The following is a 24,682-nucleotide window of genomic DNA, read 5'->3' as shown; positions in this document are numbered from 1 at the left end:
TTAAGTTTCAAAGGGATTTCGAATTTTAGGTTTATTTATATTGATTGCTTTGAAATTTCTTTCTACATTGGAGACGGCTAGGAGCAAGCTACATATAAATTGTCATATTATTGAGATCCAAAATAACATGTTTACATTACAACTTATGAAAATCGTCAACTTATAACTACATCTCTTTGAAAAATCGTCAAAAACCATTAAAAGGAAACACTTGAGTCGAGCATTTTAAAAAATCGTCATCTCATAACTAAGTTGTTTAAAATCGTCGTCAAATCGTCAGAGGCCAAATTTACCATCAAAAATCGTCAAAATGACGAAAAATCGTCAGAGTTGGCACCGCTGTGTGTGAGCGTTATGTTGTTGGCCCCTGGGTACTGTTGTTTGTTGTTGTTGTTGTTTTTTGTGTGTTTCTTAACTTTATTCTGTTAGAACTTTTTCGTTGATAGTGGTTGATGATGGGCGTTTAATATACACGTTTGCCTTGTAGTTCAATGAACGTTTTGGTTTGGGTGTAATTTCAGGTAATTAAAATGTAAACATTTGGAAACTTGTAAAGTCGCAGAGAATTTATTGTATTATGCCGTGGTATTGCTAAGAAATTGACAAAAAAAAACACCATTCAAAAATTTTTCTAATACCCTCCATCATATCAAGAGAAGGCTTGTAACAGAGAAAACATTTCGGATTCTCTTACTCACTTCGGAGAGACCCTTCATAATTCTTACGAATCCCTCTAATCGGAATCATATGTTTTTGGTGCTGTTCTGATAATATTTTTTCTTTCGTGGTAAAATTAGCGATGTTTTTTTATATTGAATAAAAAAAAAAAATAAAAATAAATAAAAATTATATTTTTCTTAAATGTTCAACAACTTAATATTATGTCCAAAATGGCCAGCATTTTTGATTTTGTTTTTCTATTCTTTACTAGACCCCAATATTGTTATCTCTCTAAAAGATTACTTACTTTATTATTAAATGTAAATTAATAAATAGTTAATAATTTATTATTAAACGCCCAGTTATTTTATGTGTTTTTCTTTTTTTTTTTACAGAGATACTTTATATCGTATGTCCTTCGATTTGGAAGTGCTTGAACGTTCCGACTGGGAGGCAACACCAACCCAGATATCAATGTGCCAGGCAAAAGGCCAATCGGAGCAAGTGTGTCGCAATTATGTGCGCGTTCTCCAAACGTTTGGTGAGAATCAATTGTACGCGTGTGGGACGAATGCCTTCAATCCGAATTGTACATGGCGCCAGGTAAGATCCAACAACAGTCTAACCAGAATGTCTGTCCATTTGAAAATTACCAACATTACCAGATTGGTTAGTTGTGTTGGTTGGGTGGTTAATGTTAGATCTATGGTCTGACCGTTGATCGCTACAGTCTGTCCATCCATCCATCCACTTCTTTAAGCATCTTGGTGATAGTGTCCGAAATCTAAAATGCAAGACAAAGATTTTGCAATTTTGCAACTTGTTGTTGATGTGATTACCACCGAGTGTAACAATTGCAATTCGGTATTACATTGCTTAGGATGGATGTCAATGGAATGCCATAAGAAATTGTGAACGAAATAAAATGAAACTGAATTAAATGAAATTAGATTAATTTCGACTATATAGCAAAAAAAATTTTTGACTAAACTTCCTATGGCAAAGAAATTGTGACAAAATATCCTATAGAAAAAAAATTTACAAAGTTTCTCATAGCAAAAATATTTTGGCAAAATTTTCTTTAGCAAAAAAAAATTTTACTAAGTTTCCTATTGCAAAGAAATTTTGACAAAATTTTCAATAGCAAAGAAATTTTGACAAAATTTCATATAGCAAATAAATTTTGCCAAATATTTTATAGCAAAATAATTTTGACAAAATTTTCATAGCCTTGAAATTTAAAAAAAAAATTCTATAGCCGAGAAATTTTGACAAAATTTCATATAGCAAAAAAATTTTAACAAAATTTTCTATAGCAAAATAATTTTGACCAAATTACCTATAGCACTAAAATTTTGACTAAGTTTCCTACAGCAAACACATTTTGACTAAGTTTCCTATAGCAAAAAAATTTGCTAAAATTTCTCATAGCAAAGAGATTGTGACTAAGGTTTCTACAGCACGGAAATTTTGAAAAAAAAAATACCTATAGCAAACAAATTTTGACAAAATTTCCTATAGCAAATTTTGACAAAATTACCTAAAGCACTAACATTTTGACTAAGTTTCCTATGGAAAAAATTACATATTTTCCTATAGCAAAATTTTCAATAGCAAAGAAATTTTGACAAAATTTCATATAGCTAAATAATTTTGACAAAATTTTCTATACCAAAATAATTTTGACAAAATTTTCTATAGCAAAATAATTTTGACAAAATTTCATATAGCAAAAAAATTTGAAATAATTTCCTATAGCAAACAAATTTTGACAAAATTTCATACAGCATAAAAATTTTTACAAAATTTTCTATAGCAAACTAATTTTGCCAAAATTTTCTATAGCAAAAAAATTTGAAATAATTTCCTATAGCAAACAAATTTTGACAAAGTTTCCTTCCTATGGTAAAGAAATTGTGACAAAATATCCTATAGAAAAAAAAATTACTAAGTTTCTCATAGCAAAAATATTTTGGCAAAAATTTCTTTAGCAAAAAAAAAAAAAAATTACTAAGTTTCCTATTACAAAGAAATTTTGACAAAATTTTCAATAGCAAAGAAATTTTGACAAAATTTCATATAACAAACAAATTTTGACAAAATTTCATATAGCAAAATAATTTTGACAAAGTTTTCATAGCCTTGAAATTTTGAAAAAAAAATCTATAGCCGAGAAATTTTGAAAAAATTTCATATAGCAAACAAAATTTTGACAAAATATTCTATAGCAAAATAATTTTGACAAAATTACCTATAACACTAAAATTTTGACTAAGTTTCCTACAGCAAACACATTTTGACTATGTTTCCTATAGCAAAAAAAAATTGCTAAAATTTCTCATAGCAAAGAGATTGTGACTAAGGTTTCTACAGCATGGAAATTTTGAAAAAAAAAGATACCTATAGCAAAAAATTTTTTGACAAAATTACCTAAGGCACTAACATTTTGACTAAGTTTCTTATGGAAAAAATACACATTTTCCTATAGCAAAATTTTCAATAGCAAAGAAATTTTGACAAAATTTCATGTAGCAAACAAATTTTGACAAAATTTCATATAGCAAAAAAATTTTGACAAAATTTCATATAGCAAAAAAATTTTGACAAAGTTTTCATAACCTTGAAATTTTGAAAAAAAAATTCTATAGCCGAGTAGGAAACTTAGTCAAAATTTTAGTGCTATAGGTAATTTTGTCAAAATTATTTTGCTATAGAAAATTTTGTCAAATTTTTTTTGATATATGAATTTTTTTTGACAAAATTTCATATAGCAAAAAAATTTTGACTAAGTTTCCTATAGCAAACTAATATTGCCAACATTTTCTATAGCAAAAAAATTTGAAATAATTTCCTATAGTAAACAAATTTTGACTAAGTTTCCTATAGCAAAAAAAATTGCCAAAATTTTTCATTGCAAAGAAATTTTGAAAAAAAATTTCAAAAAAATGTCTATAGCAAAATAATTTTGACAAAATTACCTATAGCACTAAAATTTTGACTAAGTTTCCTATGGAAAAAAATACAAAATTTCCTATAGCAAAAAATTGTTGACTAATGCTATGGTCACCCTGCGCAAATATTTGACAGAAATCGAAAAAGAATCCGTCGTCACAGCCAAACCAGCAAACATTTTTAGCTCATATTGGATATGTAACATCATGGTAGGATTATTTTCCAAAAACCATATACAGATATTTGGAAAATGGTTCTGGAAAAATGACACTCATTGACACTCATTTTGGTCAAATATTTGTGACCATAGTTTATGTTTCCTATAGCAAAAAAATTTTGACTTAATTTCCTATACCAAAGAAATTTTAACGAAAATTTCCTACAACAAAGAAATTTTGACAAAATTTCCTATAGCAAAGAAATTTTGAAAAATTTTCTATAGCATGGAAATTTTGAAATAAAATTCTATAATAAAGAATTTTTGAAAAAAAGTTCTATAGCAAAGAAATTTTGACAAAATGTTCTATAGCAAAGAAATTTTGACAAAATGTTCTATAGCAAAGAATTTTTGAAAAAAAATTCTATAGCAAAGAAATTTTGACTAAGTTTCCTATGGCCAAAAAAAAAATTATAAAACTTCTCATAGCAAAGAAACTTTGATAAAGTTTTCTATAGCATGGAAATTTTGAAAAAAAAAACCCTATAGCAAAGAAATTACGACAAAATTTTCTATAGCAAAAAATTTTTGACTAAGTTTTATATATATCAAAAAATTATGACAAAAATTCCTAAAGCAAAGAAATTTTAACAAAATTTTCTATAGTAAAGAAATTTTCACAACATTTTCTATAGCAAAGAAATTTTGACAAAATTTCTAAAGCAAAAAACTGTTGACTAAGTTCCCTATTGCAAAGAAATTTTGAAATAATTTCCTATAGCAACAAAATTTTGACTAAGTTTCCTATAGCAAAGAAATTTTGGCAAAATTTCATATAGCACCAAAATGTTGACTAAGTTTCCTAAAGCAAATAAATTTTGACTAAGTTTTCCATAAGAAAAAAAATTGACAAAGTTTTCTATAGCAAACAAATTTTGACAAAATTTCCTATGGCAAAAAAAAATTACAAAATTTCCTATAGCAAAGAAATTTTGACAAAATTTTCTATAGCAAAGAAATTTTGACTAAGTTTTCCATAAGAAAAAAAAATTTGACAAAGTTTTCTATAGCAAACAAATTTTGACTAAATTTCCTTTGGCAAAAAAAAATTACAAAATTTCCTATAGCAAAAAAATTTTACTAAGTTTCCTATAGCAAAGAAATTTTGACAAAATTTTCTATAGCAAATAAATTTTGACTATGTTTTCCATAAGAAAAAAAATTGACAAAGTTTTCTATAGCAAACAAATTTTGACTAAATTTCCTATGGCAAAAAAAAATTACAAAATTTCCTATAGCAAAAAAATTTTACTAAGTTTCCTATAGCAAAGAAATTTTGACAAAATTTTCTATAGCAAAGAAATTTTGACTAAGTTTTCCATAAGAAAAAACAAAATTTGACAAAGTTTTCTATAGCAAACAAATTTTGACTAAATTTCCTATAGTAAAAAAATTTGACTAAGTTTCCTATAGCAAAGAAATTTTGACAAAATTTTCTATAGCAAAGAAATGTTGACAAAATTTCATATAGCAAAAAAAATTTGACTAGCAAAGAAATTTTGAAAAAAAAAAATTATATAGCAAAGAAATTTGGCAAAATCTTCTATAGCAAAGACACTTTGACAAAATTTCCTATAGCAAACAATTGTTGACTAAGTTTTCTATATCAAAGATATTATGACAAAAATTCCTATAGCAAAGAAATTTTGACAAAATTTTCTAATTTTGAAAAAATTTTCTATAGCAAACAAATGTTGAGTAAGTTTTCATAAAATGTCTCATAGCAACAAAATGTTGACTAAATTTTATATGGCAAACAAATTTTGATAAACTTCCTAGAGCAAAGAAATTTTGAGAAAAATTCCTATAGCAAAGAAATTTTGACAAAATTTTCTAATTTTGAAAAAATTTTCTATAGCAAACAAATGTTGAGTAAGTTTTCATAAAATGTCTCATAGCAACAAAATGTTGACTAAATTTTATATGGCAAACAAATTTTGATAAACTTCCTAGAGCAAAGAAATTTTGAGAAAAATTCCTATAGCAAAAAAATTTTGACAAAATTTCCTACAGCAAAGAAGTTTTGATAAAATTCCTATATTGAAGACATTTTGACATAATTTTCTATAGCAAATAAATTTTGACAAAATGTCATATAGCAAAAAACTGTTGACTATGTTTCCTATAGCAAAGAAATTTTGACAAAATTTCCTATAGCAAAACGAAATTGACTAAGTTTCCTATAGCAAAGAAATTTTGACGATAATTCCTATAGCAAAGAAATTTTGACGAAAATTTCCTATAGCAAAGAAATTTTGACAAAATTTCCTATAGCAAAACAATTTTGATAAAATTCAAATTAAATTCAAAGTAATTATAAATTAAATTCAAAATTCAAGTTAAATTCAAACTAAAGTCTAATTAAATACAAATCCATTTCAAATTATATTAAATTTAAATTCAATTCAAATTAAATTCAAATTAAATTATAATTAAATACAAATTAATTTCAAAGTAAATTAAACTAAGGAGCAACAAAATTGCGACTATCATTTTGAAATTAAATTAAAATAAAGTCATATTTAATTCAACTTAAATTCAAATTAAATTCTAATTGAATTCGAATTAAAGGGTGATACGGTCAAAATTTGGTTAAGGGAAAACGCGTGTAAATCGGTGAAATCGTTTATTCAAAAAATCAAATTAAATTTCTTTTTCAAGTTCAATTAGTATAAAATTCAGGAAAAATATTCAGTTAGGCTTTCGCTTTTCCAAATCCGAATTGCCGGGCCTCACGCTTGACACCTGCCATCAGATTTTGGACAGCCACCTTGTCCACCTTCTTCGCCGCGGAAAGTCAGTTTTCCTTGAACTGCTGCTCGTCCTTAGCAGTTTTTTGGGTCTTCTTTAGGTTCCGCTTGACAATAGCCCAGTATTTCTCAATTGGGCGGAGCTCTGGCGTGTTGGGAGGGTTCTTGTCCTTGGGAACCACCTGCACGTTGTTGGCGGCGTACCACTCCATGTCCTTTTTACCGTAATGGCAAGATGCCAAATCCGGCCAAAACAGTACGGAACAACCGTATTTCTTCAGGAAAGGCAGCACACGTTTATTCAAACACTCTTTCTCGTAAATTTCTTGGTTGACAGTCCCGGAAGCTATGAAAATGCTGCTTTTCAAGCCACAGGTACAGATGGCTTGCCAAAGCAGATATTTTTTTGCGAACTTTGACAGTTTTATGTGTTTGAAAATATCTGCTACCTTTCCCCTTCCTTTTGCCGTATAAAACTCCTGCCCCGGAAGCTGCTTGTAGTCGGCTTTGATGTAGGTTTCGTCGTCCATTACCACGCAGTCAAACTTCGTCAGCATCGTCGTGTACAGCTTCCGGGATCGCGCTTTGGCCGTCGTATTTTGTTTGTCATCGCGATTTGGAGTCACTACCTTCTTGTAAGTCGATAGTCCGGCTCGTTTTTTGGCTCGATGCACGGTTGTAGACGATACACCCTTATTTGCGGCATCTCGGAGAGAGAGGTTAGGGTTTCGCTTGAAACTATCAGCAACTCTCTTTGTCGTCTCAGCGGCTTCCGGTTTTCGATTTCCCCCCGATCCAGACTTCCTGGCTATCGACAAACGTTCCCCAAACACTTTAATTACATTTGTAACGGTTGATTTGGTAACTTTTAGCGATTTTGCCAGCTTTGCGTGCGAGTAGCTCGGATTTTCGCGATGCGCGAGCAAAATTTTGATACGCTGCTCTTCTTGCTTGGACGGCATTTTGACAACTGAAGAGTGAATCCCAAAATCAAAATAGGAGCAACATTCTACACACAAACACACCTTCAAAATGAGGGTGTTCAGGTTTTTTAAATGCAAAATTGAAAGAAATACGTCAAGTTTATATTGATCAAATTTTGATCGTATCACCCTTTAAATTCAAATTAATTTCAATTAACTAAATCCAAATTACATTAAATTCGAATTAAACTCGTATTAAATTCGAATTGAATTCGAATTAAATTCAAATTAAATTAAATTAAATTCGAATTGAATTCAAATTGAAATTAATTTCAAATTAAATTAAAATTTAAAATAAATTCAAAGTAAATTCGAATTGAATTCGAATTAAGTTCATATTAACTTCAAATTAAATTCAAATTAATTTCAAATAAAAATTAAAAATAAATTTAAGTTAAATTTCCATTTCATTCAAATTAAATAAAAATTAAATTCATATTTAATTCAAATAAAATTCAAATTGGATTCAAATTAAATTCAAGCAAAAATCAAATTAAATTAAAATGAAATACAAAATAATTTCAATTTATTAATAATTTAAATTAAGTAGCAAAAAATTGTTCAAATAGTTAAAAGAAACATTAAATGTAAATTAATTCAAATTAAATTCATATTATTTAAAATTAAATTCAAATTGGATTCAAATTAAATTCAAGCAAAAATCAAATTAAATTAAAATGAAATACAAAATAATTTCAAAGCAATTAAATTAAATTAAGTAGCAAAAAATTGTTCAAATAGTTAAAAGAAACATTAAATTTAAATTAATTCAAATTAAATTCATATTTAATTCAAATTGGATTCAAATTAAATTCAAGCAAAAATCAAATTAAATTAAAATGAAATACAAAATAATTTCAAAGCAATTAAATTAAATTAAGTAGCAAAAAATTGTTCAAATAGTTAAAATAAACATTAGATGTAAATTAATTCATATTTAATTCAAACTAAATTCAAATTAATTGCAAAGAAAATTAAATTAAGGGTATTTTTCGGTATTTTTTTTTTTTCATTTTTAAAAAATAAATAAAATAATTAATAGCGATTTCTCTACTGACCATTTCCCACCTAGCATCTCAAACAAATTCTTTCTCTTCTACCCACTCTCACATACAGATGGAAAACCTGACAGTCACTGGTTACGATAGCGGTGTGGGAAAATGCCCCTTCAATCCCAATTCGAACATAACAAGTCTTATGACTGACAATGGCAAAATGTTTGTGGGCACTGCCACAGACTTTTCGGGAGGCGATGGAGCAATTTTAAAGTCCGAAGTAATACAGAATGCGGTAAGTGTAGTATACTATATTTGCTTGTTAAAATATAAAATTTTTGATTTTGTTTTGTTTTTTTTTTTTTTCAGCCCAATTACAATAAAGTTATCCGCACGAAGCAATATAACAACAATTGGCTAAATAATCCACAATTTGTCGGAAGTTTTGAAGCTGGGAATTTTGTATATTTTTTGTTTCGTGAACCAGCTATGGAGTATATTAATTGTGGCAAGGTGAGTGATAATATAGGGGAATTTATTTATGGAAAATCTAAACTTGGAAGATTTTAAAATTTATGTTAATTGATTTTTTTTTTAATTTTAAAGAAATGTTCATATTATTTTTAATTTTTTTTTTTGAGTTTTTTTTTGATTTTTTAAAATATGACTTTTTCTTCTAATTTCAGATAATTTACTCTCGCATTGCACGTGTTTGTAAAAACGACCCAGGAGGCGATCAAATCTTAAGAGACAATTGGACTTCGTTTTTGAAAGCTCGTTTGAATTGCTCCTTGCCCGGCGAATATCCCTTCTATTTTGATGAAATCCAACATATGGTCTACTCATATGAGGAAGATGTCCTCTATGCCACCTTTACCACACCAGAGTAAGTAGTTGTCGTAATTCATAACCGTTCCCCTTTATATATGTTGTCTCCTTACGTTAAACTAGGAATAGTATCCATGGTTCCGCAGTATGTGCCTACAATCTCAGTGATATAAATGCGGCTTTCGATGGTCCCTTCAAACATCAGGAAAATATTGAGAGTGCCTGGCGTGAGGTTCATTCTCAGCATAAAAGTCAATTTAAATGTCACATGCCTTCGTCCAGTACACGATCGAAACATTTGTTAGAATCTTCAAAATATCAACTCATGGATAGGGCTGTTCAGCCTTTGACTCAGAGACCCCTCTATCATGCCCAACTTGAAAGATTCTCACACATTGCCCTGGACATAGTCCATACGAAAAGCGAAAAGATCAATGTTCTCTTCATTTATTCAGACCTTAATGTGATCAAAAAGCTATCGCTGAAACATGGATCCCAGGATGTGGACACACAAACTTGCTTGGTGGAAATGTGGCAAATGGATGATGAGGAGACCGTTGCCAATATGAAATATCTGCAAGTTACAGATTCCTTATATGTGGGCTCGGAGAATTCGCTGACTCGTATACCGGCTGAACACTGTAGCCGTCATGTGTCCCGTGACTCTTGTCTCAATGCCATGGATCCCTATTGTGGTTGGAATGAATTGGTCGATCATTGTACACCCCAATATTTACGCGAACAAATGACCAAATATTGGAGGCAACCGGAGGTCATTAAATGCCCTGTTTTAACAGCACCCATCGATGGGGCTTGGTCCACCTGGTCAGAGTGGTACAAATGCTCGAAGAGTGAAGAAGATGATGGTGATTGTTTGTGCAGATCTCGATCCTGCAATAATCCTCATCCCCAAAATGGCGGCAAAGATTGTGAGGGTATTACCACCGAAGTTACCAATTGCACGGTCCATGGAGACTGGACAGATTGGTCTGCTTGGTCGGCTTGCTCACAGACTTGTGGTATTGCCGTAAAAACTCGTAGACGTACCTGTAGCAATCCCAAGCCAGCCTTTGGGGGGCGAACCTGTGTGGGCTCTGAGAGGGATGAAATCTATTGCACAACTCTGCCTCCTTGTCCTTTGCCCAAACCCGCTGCCATTGATGGCGGCTGGGGTCCTTGGGGTGAGTGGAGTGAATGCAGTCACTTGTGCGATGGTGGTTACCGTATACGACGACGCGAGTGTAATGACCCTAAGCCCCAGAATGGTGGCCTCGAATGTCCCGGTTGTAATTTTGAATTTGAACACTGTAACATGGCAAGTTGTCCGGAAGTGAGGAAACTTAGTGTTTGGACTCCATGGTTAATACAACAAAATCGAACCGATGAAGCCGAAGGTGTATCCGTGCTAACCGAGAAACGTTTCCGTTATGCTTGTCGGGCTAGAACGCCGGACGCTTCAACCATGCACATTGGCATTGCAAAGACCGAGAATAGAATTTGTCGTGATGGCATTTGCCATAGGTTGGGTGAAACGAACAGTCCCGATGAACCTGAATATAGTGATTGGGGACCTTGTAATGTTACCTGTGGCGGAGGAATACAACATCGCCATTTGGATGGTTCGGCTGGCAAACATCGTGGCAAACACATGCAAAGTCGTGCCTGCAATCTACATCCCTGCCAACCTGCCGCTAGCTTTAATGAAGTGGTGGCTGCTCATGAATGGAGTTGTTGGACCGATTGGTCACCATGTTCCGTGACATGTGGTGTAGGTTTGAAAAGGCGTACCCGTAAATGTTTGGGTGGCCATGAGAAGCTGTGTCATGGTCGAGCCCTAGACGAGGAGAAATGTGAAATGAAACCATGCGAAGGTGAGTTGCGGAAGATTTAGGAAATTTTAAAGAGATTTTCAGGGAGTTTTTTCTTTCTTATAAACAGATTTCATTGGTTGGAGTTCTTGGTCCGAATGGTCAGATTGTACAAAAGATGGCATTCGTTTTAGACATCGTAAATGTTTGGTTGATGAACCCAATGTGACCGAATGTCGTGGTGAGGAATTTGAGAAAACTGCTTGTGTGCCAGGAGAATGTGAAGGTAAGTTTTCAAAAAAAATTAATTACAAAATTTTGTTTGAAAATCAAATTTTGACAACATTTTCTATAGCAAATAAAATGTTGACAATTTTTTTTATAGAAATAAAATTTTGACAAAATTTTCTATAGAATTTCGAGAAAATTTTCTAGAGAAATAAAATTTTTATAAAATTTTCTATAGAAATAAAATTTTGACAACATTTTGTATAGAAATAAAATTTTGATAAAATTTTCTATAGAAAGAAAATTTTGACAAAATTTTTTATAGAAAAAAAAAGTTGACAAAATTTGCTATAGCAATAAAATTTTTTATAATATTGTCTATAGCAACAAACATATTTCTATAGAAATAAAATTTTGCCAAAATTTTCTATAAAAATAAAATTTTAACAACATTTTCTATAGAAATAAAATTTTAACAAAATTTTTATTTCTATAGAAAATTTTGCCAAAATTTTCTATAGAAATAAAATTTTCTATAGAAATAAATTTTTGACAAAATTTTCTGTAGAAATAAATTTTTGACAAAATTTTCTGTAGAAATAAATTTTTTATAAAATTTTCTAAAGAAATAAAAATTTGGCAAAATTTTCTATTAATATAAATTTTGATAAAATTTTCTGTAGAAATAAATTTTGACAAAATTTTCTAAATTTAGATCAAAATTTTATTTCTATATAAAAATTTTGTCAAAATTTTATTTCTATAGAAAATTTTATTAAAATTTTATTTCTATGGAAAAAATAGTCACGATTTTACTTGTATAAAAAATTTGCCAAATTTTATAGAAAATTTTATTTTTATAGCAAATATTGTTAAAATTTTATTTCTATAAAAAATTTGACAAAATTTTATTTCTAAAGAAAATTTTGTCACAAATTTTATTACTATAAAAATATTGTCAACATTTTATTTCTATAAAAATATTTCTCAAAATTTTATTTCTACAGAAAATTTTGTCAAAATTTTATTTCAATAGAAAATTTTATTTACATCTAACGAAATAAAATGTTGACATAATTTTCTAAAGAAATAAAATATTGACAAAAATTTCTGTAGCAAAAAAATTTGACAGAAAATTTGCTATAGCAAAAAAATTGGCAAAATTTTCCTTCGCAAATAAAATTCTGACAATATTTTCTATAGAAATAAAATGTTGACAAAATTTTCTATAACAAAAACAACCTGGCAAAATTTTCCACCAAAAAAAAATCTGACAAAATTTTCTATAAAAATGAAATTTTGATAAAATTTTGCCCAATTAATTCTATAGAAATTCAATTTTGCCCAATAAATGCTATAGAAATAAAATTTTGCGAAAATTTTCTATAGAAATAAAATAATGAGAAAATTTTCTATAGAAATAAAATGTTGAGAAAATTTTCCAGAGAAATAAATTTTTATCAAAACTTTTTATAGAAATAAAATTTTGACAAATATTTTTATAGAAATAAAATTTGTGACAAATTTTTCTATAAAATGTTGACAATTTTTTATACAAATTAAATCTTGACAATTTTTTCCATAGAAATAAAATTTTAACAAAATTTTCTATAAAAGTAAAATTTTGACAAAATTTTTATATAGAAATAAAATTTTGACCTAAATTTAAAATAAAATAAAAATAAAATTTTGACAATATTTTTCTATAGAAATAAAATTTTGCCCAATTAATTCTATAGAAATTGACAAAATCTTGAATAGAAGTAAAATTTTGACCTACATTTCTATTGAAACAAAATTTTGAAAAAATTTTCTATAGCAAACAAAAATTTCACAAATCTTTCTATAGAAATTCAATTTGAATTTTTTTTTATAGAAATAAAATTTTGACAAAATTTTCTATAAAAATAAATTTTTAACAACATTTTCTATAGAAATAAAATTTTAACAAAATTTTTATTTCTATAGAAAATTTTGCCAAAATTTTCTATAGAAATAAAATTTTCTATAGAAATAAATTTTTGACAAAATTTTCTGTAGAAATAATTTTTTTATAAAATTTTCTAAAGAAATAAAAATTTGGCAAAATTTTCTATTAATATAAATTTTGAAAAAATTTTCTGTAGAAATAAATTTTGACAAAATTGTCTATAGCAAACAAAAAATGAGAAAATTTTCTAAAGAAATAAAATGTTGACAAAATTTACTAAAGAAATAAAATATTGACAAAAATTTCTGTAGCACAAAATTTTGACAGAAAATTTCTATAGAAATTTTTATTTACTAAAGAAAAAAATTTCTATGGAACGAAATGTTGAAAAAATTTTCTATAGAAATAAAATTTTGACAAAATTTTCTAAATTTAGATCAAAATTTTATTTCTATATAAAAATTTTGTCAAAATTTTATTTCTATAGAAAATTTTATTAAAATTTTATTTCTATGGAAAAAATAGTCACGATTTTACTTGTATAAAAAATTTGCCAAATTTTATAGAAAATTTTATTTTTATAGAAAATATTGTTAAAATTTTATTTCTATAAAAAATTTGACAAAATTTTATTACTATAAAAATATTGTCAAAATTTTATTTCTATAAAAATATTTCTCAAAATTTTATTTCTACAGAAAATTTTGTCAAAATTTTATTTCAATAGAAAATTTTATTTACATCTAACGAAATAAAATGTTGACATAATTTTCTAAAGAAATAAAATATTGACAAAAATTTCTGTAGCAAAAAATTTTGACAGAAAATTTGCTATAGCACAAAAATTGGCAAAATTTTCCTTCGCAAATAAAATTCTGATAATATTTGCTATAGAAATAAAATGTTGACAAAATTTTCTATAAAAATGAAATTTTGATAAAATTTTGCCCAATTAATTCTATAGAAATTGAATTTTGCCCACTAAATTCTATAGAAATAAAATTTTGCGAAAATTTTCTATGGAAATAAAAGTTAGAGAAAATTTTCTATAGAAATAAAATAATGAGAAAATTTTCTATAGAAATAAAATGTTGAGAAAATTTTCCAGAGAAATAAATTTTTATCAAAACTTTGTATAGAAATGAAATTTTGACAAATATTTTTATAGAAATAAAATTTGTGACAAATTTTTCTATAAAATGTTGACAATTTTTTATACAAATTAAATCTTGACATTTTTTTCCATAGAAATAAAATTTTAACAAAATTTTCTATAAAAGTAAAATTTTGACAAAATTTTTATATAGAAATAAAATTTTGACCTAAATTTAAAATAAAATAAAAATAAAATTTTGACAATATTTTTCTATAGAAATAAAATTTTGCCCAATTAATTCTATAGAAATTGCCAAAATCTTGAATAGAAGTAAAATTTTGACCTACATTTCTATTGAAACAAAATTTTGAAATAATTTTCTATAGCAAACAAAAATTTCACAAATCTTTCTATAGAAATTAAATTTGAATTTTTTTTTATAGAAATAAAATTTTGACAAAATTTTCTATAGAAATAAAATTTTGACAAAATTTTCTATAGAAATAAATTTTTGACAAAATCTTCTGTAGAAATAAAATTTTGATAAAATTTTCTATATATATACATTTTGATAAAATTTTCTGTAGAAATGAAATTGTGATAAAATTTTCGTCAGAAATAAATGTTGACAAAATTGTCTGTAGCAAAAAACACAATTGAGAAAATTTTCTAACGAAATAAAATGTTGACATAATTTTCTAAAGAAATAAAATATTGGCAAAAATTTCTGTACCAAATAATTTTGACAGAAAATTTTCTTTAGTAAATAAAATTTTCTATAGCAAATAAAATTTTGAAAAAATTTTCTATAGAAATTAAATTTTGAAAATATTTTCTATGGAACGAAATGTTGAAAAAAAATTCTATAGAAATAAAATTTTGACAAAATTTTCTATAGCAAACAAATTGGCAAATTTTTCCATCGCAAATAAAATTCTGACAATATTTTCTATAGAAATGAAATTTTGACGCAATTTTCTATGGAAATAAAAGTTAAAGAAAATTTTCTATAGAAATAAAAGAATGAGAAAATTTTCTATAGAAATAAAATGTTGAGAAAATTTTCCAAAGAAATAAATTTTTATCAAATTTTTTTTATAGAAATAAAATTTTGACAAGTATTTTTATAGAAATAAAATTTGTGACACATTTTTCTATACAATGTTGACAATTTTTTTTATACAAATAAAATCTTGACAATTTTTTCCATAGAAATAAAATTTTAACAAAATTTTCTATAAAAATAAAATTTTGACAAAATTTTCTATAGAAATTAAATTTTGAGAAAATTTTTTATTGAAATAAAATTTTGACAATATTTTTATAGTAATAAAATTTGTGACAAAATTTTCTTTAGAAATAAAATTTTGTCAAATTTTTTATAGAAATAAAATTTTAAGAATATTTTCTATAGAAATAAAATTTTCTATAAAATTTGGCAAATTTTTTATACAAGTAAAATCGTGACTATTTTTTCCATAGAAATAAAATTTTAATAAAATTTTCTATAGAAATAAAATTTTGACAAATTTTTATATAGAAATAAAATTTTGATCTAAATTTAAAACTTTGACCTAAATTTCTATAGAAATAAAATTTTGATGAAATTTGCCATAGAAATAAAATGTAAATAAAATTTTCTATTGAAATAAAATTTTGATGAAATTTGCCATAGAAATAAAATGTAAATAAAATTTTCTATTGAAATAAAATTTTGATGAAATTTTCTTTGGAAGTAATATTTTGAGATAATTTTCTATAGAAATAAAATTTTGACAAAAATTTCTATAGCAAATAATATTTTTACAAAATTTTCTATAGAAATAAAATTTGTATAAAATTTTCTGTAGACATAAAATGTATACCAATTTTTCTATAGAAATAAAAATTTGACAAAATTTCCTAAAAAAAGTTAAATTAAAATTTATTTTAATTCACTTTATTTTATTAATAATAAAAATTTCGTTTTCTCCGCTTTAGGTACACAAATGGCTTCTACATCAATGGTAGTTTCCATAATATCCATAGTGATTTTGTTATATGTCCTCACCATATTCATGACATTCTGGATGACCAGACGTCACTATAGTCCACCAGTGCCAATAATGAAAAATAACACACCGTCACCCACATCGTATGATACATATCCGAATCAATATTCCAGTTTGCCAACCAAAGATGTAAGTTGATTATGGCATTTTACCAATATCCTGAATAAAACAAAACATTTTTTTTTTTCAGATATACGATGTTCGCCCCAAAGTCAAACGTCAATCCAGTTTCAATATGTGCTCTTCACCCACATCGAAAAATTTCAATACGGGCACATTAAATCGAAATAATATCAATCATAATCATACACCCAAGGTGCTGGCCAAGACATTCAATGATTGTGAGACGGGTACCTTAAAAAGGACCTCAAACGCCTTGAATAATTATCGCACGAATATTGACGATGAAAAGTTTTGAGAAAAACTATTTTCCGGAGAGAGGGAGAAAAATGTGGCAATGAATATACATGGAAGCCTTTATCTCTTGTACTTTGCGAAAGACCGGAAAAAGGATTCGTATTCCAAGAATCATACCATACTTAGGAGTTTGCCAAAACCAAAAAATTCAGTTACAGAATTTTTGCAACACATCTAAGAATTCTAAGTAATTTGTGATCATTGAATTAGTTGTATTCTTGGGAAAATATTTCTGTTTTTATTTTTTGTTAAGATATTTATGTGAATTTGGTATTTAAACCAGACTATGAGAGCTATTACACAAAGAGAAAATAATGATTCAGTTGAGATTATTAAGATTCTTAAGAGCTATAATCACCCCAGAGCTATTCACAATGGCTACAAGCTACGGTACAGTCATAGGGATTTCAATGAGAATTAACGAGACGCAAATTTTTTTATAGAAATAAAAAAATCTATAGAAATAACATTTTGAAAAAATTTTCTATAAAATAAAATTTTGACAAAATTTTATATAGATATAAAATTTTACGAAATTTTATATAGCAAATAAAATTTTGACGAAATTTTCTCTTGATATAATATTTTGACCAAATATTCTATAGTAATCAAATTGTATAATATTTTCTATAGAAAACAAATTAACTAAATTTCCTTTTTATGAAAAAAAATTTCGAATAAAATTATATTTTATTTCACAGAAAATTTTGTCAAAATTTTATTTCCATAGAAAATTGTTTCTAAATTTTATTAATATAGAAAATTTTGTCTAAATTTTATTTCTATAGAAACATTTGTCAGAATTTTATTTCTATAGAAAATTTTGTCAACATTTTATTTCTATAGACATTTCTTTCAAAAGTTTATATCTATAAAAAAAATTTTGTCAAAATTGTATTTCTATAGAAAATTTTCTCAAAATTTTATTTGCTATAGATAATTTTGTTAAAATGTTGTATAAATTTTGTCAAAATTTTATTTGCTATAGAAAATTTTGTCAAAATTTTATTTGCTATAGAAAATTTTGTATAAATTTTGTCAAAATTTTATTTTTATAGAAAATTTTGTAAAAATTTTATTTGCTAAAGAAACTTTTGTCAAAATTTTATTTGCTATAGAAAATTTTATCAAAATTTTATTTCTATACAAATTTTGTCAAAATTTTATTTCTATAAAAATTTTGTGAAAATTTTATTTCTATAAAAATTTTGTGAAAATTTTATTTCTATAAAAATTTTGTGAAAATTTTATTTCTATAAAAATTTTGTGAAAAAATTGTATTTCTACAGAAAATTCGTCAAATTTTTTTTCCTATAGAAAATTTTGTCAAAATTTGTTTTCCTATAGAAAATTTTGTTAAAATTTGTTTTCTATAGAAAATTTGGTCAAAATTGTATTCCTATAGAAAATTTGTGAAGTACCTTTTAGTTGGAGAGAAGTGTTTGACAAAATTTTGAAAGACTAAGTTTTCCGATTTACTTTCAATTCATTCAAGCATTTTGTATAACCTTATCATAATTTACACCCAACATTAGTTCATTCTTCATTATTAGTATTTTGTTTTCTAACATTTAGTGCAGCTTCATTTAATCATTATTTTCTCTCATTTTGTTCTCAACAAGAGTGTAATATATTGTGCCATTATATAAGCAAGCCTAGTTAAGTTCAAATCTGAATCAAATTTGAATTACGAATGTTTTCGAAAATGTATAGAAATTCCATGGCTATTATTGACTCATATTGAGTTTTACATACTATGTAGATATATATATATATATATATTTAATTTAAATTAAAGTTTAAGCTTAAGTTAAATTAAATTATGAATAAAATTTGTGAGCATTTATTTATAAATAAGGAAAACGTATGTATGTAAATTTATGTAAGTAAATATTCATAGAAATTCAATGATTTGAAAAGTCAAAACAATTCTAATAAAATTAAGAAACTAATAAATATACTAAATTTTATTTCTATTTGTTTTTTTTTTCTTTGAGTCTCGAAAATATTTAAATTGAAGAAATGTCCAAAGAGTATAGACATAAAATTTTCTATAGAAATAAAATTTTGACAAAACTTTCGATAGAAATAAATGTTGACAAAATTTTCTATAGAAATAAAATTTTCACAATTTTAGCAAAATTTTCTATAGGAAATAAAATTTTGAAAAATTTTTCTATACAATTAAAATTTTGACATAATTTTCTATTGAAATAAAATTGTGAAAAAAAATCTATAGCAACTACCATTTTTAAAAAAAAAAATTCTATGACAATAAAATTTGGAAAATTTTTTTATAGATATAATACTTGGACAAAATTTTCTATAGAAATAAAATTTTGACAAAATATTTATAGAAATAAAATTTTGACAACATTTTCTATAGAAATAAAATTTTGACAAAATTATCCATAGAAATAAAATTTTGACAAAATTTTCTATGGCAATAAAATTTTAGCAAAATTTTCTATAGGAAATTCAATTTTGAAAAAATTTTCTAGAAAATTAAAATTTTGACATAATTTTCTATAGAAATAAAATTGTGAACAAATTTTTATAGAAACTACCATTTTGAAAAGAAAATTCTATGGCAATAAAATTTGGACAAAATGTTCTATTGAAAAAAAAATTAACAAAATTTTCTATAGAAATAAAATTTTGACAAACTTTTCTATAGCAAATAAAACTTTGACAAAATTTTCTATAGCAAATAAAATTTTGAAAAATTTTTTATAGCAAAAAATAAATAAATAAAATTTTGATAAAATTTTCTATAAAAATAAAATTTGGACAAAATTTTCTATAGAAATAAAATTTTGACAAAATATTTATAGAAATAAAATTTTGACAACATTTTCTATAGAAATAAAATTTGGACAAAATTATCCATAGAAATAAAATTTTGACAAAATTTTCAATGGCAATAAAATTTTAGCAAAATTTTCTATAGGAAATACAATTTTGAAAAATTTTTCTAGAAAATTAAAATTTTGACATAATTTTCTATAGAAATAAAATTGTGAAAAAAATTCTATAGAAACTACCATTTTGAAAAAAAAAATCTATGGCAATAAAATATGGACAAAATTTTTTATTGAAAAAAAAAAAATTTTAACAAAATTTTCTATAGAAATAAAATTTTGACAAAATTTTCTATAGCACATAAAATTTTGACAAAATTTTCTATAGCAAATTAAATTTTGAAAAAATTTTTGTAGCAAAAAAAAATAAATAAAATGTTGGTAAAATTTTCTATAAAAATAAAATTTGGACAAAATTTTCTATAGAAATAACATTTTGACAAAAGTTTCTATAGCAAATAATGTTTTGACAAAAAAAAAAAGTTTTTACAAAGTTTTTTATAGAAAATAAAATTTTTACAAAATAAAATTTTGACAAAATGTTGTATGGCTAATAAAGTTTTGACAAAATTTTCTATAGCAAAAAAAAAATCTATAACAAAATTTTCTATGAAACAAAATTTTGCAAAAATTTTCTATAGAAATAAAATTTTGACAAAATTTTCTATAGCACATAAATTTTTGACAAAATTTTCTATAGCAAATTAAATTTTGAAAAATTTGTTATAGCGAAAAATAAATAAATAAAATGTTGATAAAATTTTCTATAAAAATAAAATTTGGACAAAATTTTCTATAGAAATAACATTTTGACAAAATTTTCTATAGCAAATAATATTTTGACAAAATTTTATTCCATAAAAAATACAATTTTTATAAAGTTTTTTATAGAAAATAATATTTTTACAAAATAAAATTTTGACAAAATGTTGTATGGCTAATAAAGTTTTGGCAAAATTTTCTATAGCAAAAAAAAAAATATGACAAAATTTTCTATAGAAATAAAATTTTGACAAAAGTTTCTATAGCCAATAATATTTTTAAGTTTATTCCATAAAAAATAAAATTTTTACAAAGTTTTTTTATATAAAATAAATTTTTTACAAATTTTTTTATAGAAATAAAATATTTAAATTTTTTTATAGAAATAAACTTTTGACAAAATTTTCTATAGCTAATAAAGTTTTGACAAAATGTTCTATAGCAACTAAAATTTAGACAAAACTTTCTTTAACAAATAAAATGTTAACAAAATTTTCTAAAGAAAATACAATTTTTACAATTTTTTTTATAGAAATAAAATTTTGACAAAATTTTCTATAAAAAATCAAATTTTGACAAAATTTTCTGTAGAAAATAAAATTTTGACAAATTTTTCTATAGAAAAAAAAAATTATGACAAATTTTTTTATAGAAATAAAATTTTGACAAACTTTTCTATAGCAAATAAAATTTTGACAAAATTTTCTATAGCAAATAAAATTTTGAAAAATTTTTTATAGCAAAAAATAAATAAATAAAATTTTGATAAAATTTTCTATAGAAATAAAATGTGGACAAAATTTTCTATGGAAATAAAATTTTGGCAAAAGTTTCTATAGCAAATAATATTTTGACAAAATTTTACTCCATAAAAAATACAATTTTGACAAAGTTTTTTATAGAAAATAAAATTTTTACAAATTTTTTTATAGAAATAAAATTTTTAGAATTTTTTTTTTATAGAAATAAAATTTTGACAAAATCTTTTATAGCTAATAAAGTTTTGTCAAAATTTTCTATACCAAATAAAATTATGACAAAATTTTCTCTAGAAAATAAAATTTTGACAAAATTTTCTAAATGTTGACAAAATTGTCTATAGCAAATAAAATTTTGACAAAATTTTCTATTGCTAATAAAATTGTCTATAGAAATAAAATTTTGACAAAATTTTCTATAGCAAATAAAATTTTGACAAAATTTTCTATAGCAAATAAAATTTTGATAAAATTTTCTATCGAAATAAAATTTGTTCAAAATTTTCTATAGCAAATGATATTTTGACAAAATTTTATTTCCATTAAAAAAAATTGACAAAATTTTTTATAGAAAATAAAATTTTTAGAATTTTTTTTATAGAAAATAAAATTTTTAGAAAATTTTTTATAGAAATAAAATTTTGACAAAATTTTTATAGCCAATAATATTTTGACAAAATTTTATTCCGTAAAAAATACAATTTGGACAAAGTTTTTTATAGAAAATAAAATTTTTACAAATATTTTTATAGAAATAAAATATTTACAATTTTTTTTATAGAAATAAACTTTTGACAAAATTTTCTATAGCTAATAAAGTTTTGACAAAATTTTCTATAGCAACTAAAATTTTGACAAAACTTCCTTTAACAAATAAAATGTTAAAAAATTTTTCTAAAGAAAATAAAATTTTTGCAAATTTTTTTTATAGAAATAAAATTTTGACAAAATTTTCTATAAAAAATAAAATTTTGACAAAGTTTTCTATACAAAAATAAAATTTTGACAAAATTTTCTATAAAAAAATCAAATTTTGACAAAATTTTCTATAAAAAAATCAAATTTTGACAAAATTTTCTGTAGAAAATAAAATTTTTACAAAATTTTCTATAGAAAAAAATTTTAACAAACTTTTTTATAGAAATAAAATTTTGACAAAATTTTCTATAGCTAATAAAATTTTGACAAACTTTTCTATAGCAAATAAAATTTTGAAAAATTTTGTATAGCAAAAAATAAATAAATAAAATTTTGATAAAATTTTCTATAGAAATAAAATTTTGGCAAAAGTTGCTATAGCAAATAATATTTTGACAAAATTTTATTCCATAAAAAATACAATTTTGACAAAGTATTTTATTGAAAATAAAATTTTTACAAATTTTTTTATAGAAATAAAATTTTTTTATAGAAATAAAATTTTGACAAAATTTTCTATAGCTAATAAAGTTTTTACAAAATTTTCTATACCAAATCAAATTTTGATAAAATTTTCTATTGAAATAAAATTTGGACAAAATTTTCTATAGCTAATAAGGTTTTGACAAAATTTTCTATAGCAAATAAAATTATGACAAAATTTTCCCTAGAAAATAAAATTTTGACAAAATTGTCTATAGAAAACTAAATGTTGACAAAATTGTCTATACCAAATAAAATGTTGACAAAATTTTTTATAGCTAATAAAATTTTCTATAGAAATAAAATTTTGACAAAATTTTCTATAGCAAATAAAATTTTGAAATTTTTTATAGCAAAAAATAAATAAATAAAATTTTGATAAAATTTTCTATCGAAATAAAATTTGGTCAAAATTTTCTATAGCAAATTTTATTTCCATTAAAAAAAAATTGACAAAATTTTTTATAGAAAATAAAATTGTTAGAATTTTTTTTTATAGAAAATAAAATTTTTTTATAGAAATAAAATTTTGACAAATTTTTGTATAGAAATAAAATTTTGACAAAATTTTCTTTAAGAAATAAAATGTTGACAAAATTTTCTATAGAAAATAAAATTTTTACAATTTTTTTTAACGAAATAAAATCTTGACAAAATTTTCTATAGCAAATAAAATTATGACAAAATTTTCTGTAGAAAATAGTATTTTGACAAAATTTTATTTCCATAAAAAAAAAATTACAAAAATTTTTGTAGAAAATAAAATTTTTAAAAATTTTTTATAGAAATAAAATTTTGACAAAATTTTCTATAGCTATTAAAGTTTTGCCAAATTTTCTATAGCACATAAAATTATGACAACATTTTCTGTAAAAAAAAAAAAAATTGACAAAATTTTCTATAGAAAATAAAATGTTGACAATTTTTTTTATAGAAATAAAATTTTGAAATTTTGAATTACACCCAAGCCTACGGTATTGTTATATGGTAAGGAGATTTTCACCTCAACTACTTACCCACTTTTAGTTGGGTATGCCAATATTTAAAAACACAAATTATCTATGTATAAAGAAGTCCAAAAATCTTATATTTTTTTATCACACAAACACACACTCCATTTGAAGTCCCCCTCCTAACATCTATCAGTGACCTCATAGTCTGGATTTCTGGCTTTCTGTAACAATTGACCATATTTATCAGTGAATGCTTCAAAACCATGAAGATTGAAAAGTCTTAGCATTTCCTTCTCTTCGGCTGAGGTATTTCTTTTGAGATAATTTCGTATGACATTACCGAAGGCCTGGACAATACGATTGACTTTATCGACACATTTTTCACCATCTTTGTGTTCATCATAGATGTGTAAGACTTGCTCCCAATCTTGTTTGAATTTACGATAGGGCGTGGTTGTGGGCATATCATTGAGTACGGCTTGGATCATGGGTTTTAAGTTGGCTGCCATTTCTTTCATAACCTGATAGGAATCCTTTTGACCATCACCCAGGGAATACTGGTAACAAAATATTATTGCAGTGAGAAATGATGTTTCTGTTTTTCTTAATGGTAACAAACAAACCTGGATCAATGGAGCCAAACATAAGATCGTTAGGAAAATTTTCATTATTGTTTTTCTCTTTGACAAAATTCACTTGCTATTCGCTTGAAGTCTATGTGTAGAACTAATCAATTTAAATTAAATAAAATAATTGCAATATTATCAGTAATTACTCTTGAGAAATCAAATATATTATGAGATTAAAGGTTGTACTTATCAGTGAAAATTAGAACCAAATGTTCGGTCAGACTGAATTCAGGTTTTTATACAGTAAAGCAAAACTGAAGGCCTTTATATAGTCAACTAACTATAAAGGCCAAAGTTTCGTTTCTATAGAAATAAAATTCTTAGCAAATTGTCTATGCACACACTGAAAATAAAAGCATGCCCGTTTTCAAAGATTTTGTCTTTACTTTAAAAATTTTGGTAT

General features: G+C 24.4%; 2 protein-coding genes across 2 annotated transcripts in view; one reads left to right on the top strand and one right to left on the bottom strand.

The window, feature by feature from the left end:
* Sema5c (Semaphorin 5c) overlaps nt 1-17,142 on the top strand; it is an 82,196-nt gene extending 65,054 nt beyond the window's left edge. The window contains exons 4-11 of the mRNA XM_075304922.1: nt 1,056-1,263; nt 8,679-8,852; nt 8,927-9,070; nt 9,244-9,443; nt 9,509-11,256; nt 11,324-11,479; nt 16,428-16,627; nt 16,689-17,142. Of these exons, the coding sequence (XP_075161037.1) occupies nt 1,056-1,263; nt 8,679-8,852; nt 8,927-9,070; nt 9,244-9,443; nt 9,509-11,256; nt 11,324-11,479; nt 16,428-16,627; nt 16,689-16,916 (3,058 nt within the window). The 3' untranslated portion in view covers nt 16,917-17,142. The remainder of the gene's footprint in view (nt 1-1,055; nt 1,264-8,678; nt 8,853-8,926; nt 9,071-9,243; nt 9,444-9,508; nt 11,257-11,323; nt 11,480-16,427; nt 16,628-16,688) is intronic.
* A 6,610-nt stretch (nt 17,143-23,752) lies between these two features.
* Nucleotides 23,753-24,429, bottom strand: LOC142236331 (uncharacterized). The gene is made up of 2 exons (XM_075307587.1): nt 24,274-24,429; nt 23,753-24,207 (listed from the first exon to the last, which is right to left on the bottom strand). Exons 1-2 carry the CDS (start codon nt 24,316-24,318, stop codon nt 23,830-23,832), a joined length of 423 nt encoding a protein of 140 aa, XP_075163702.1. The 5' UTR covers nt 24,319-24,429; the 3' UTR covers nt 23,753-23,829.
* Nucleotides 24,430-24,682: the final 253 nt, after the last annotated feature.

The sequence above is a fragment of the Haematobia irritans genome, chromosome 4 (genome assembly GCF_050003625.1).
Source record: "Haematobia irritans isolate KBUSLIRL chromosome 4, ASM5000362v1, whole genome shotgun sequence".
Classification (NCBI taxonomy): domain Eukaryota; kingdom Metazoa; phylum Arthropoda; class Insecta; order Diptera; family Muscidae; genus Haematobia; species Haematobia irritans.
This window is presented reverse-complemented; position numbering and strand designations above follow the sequence as displayed.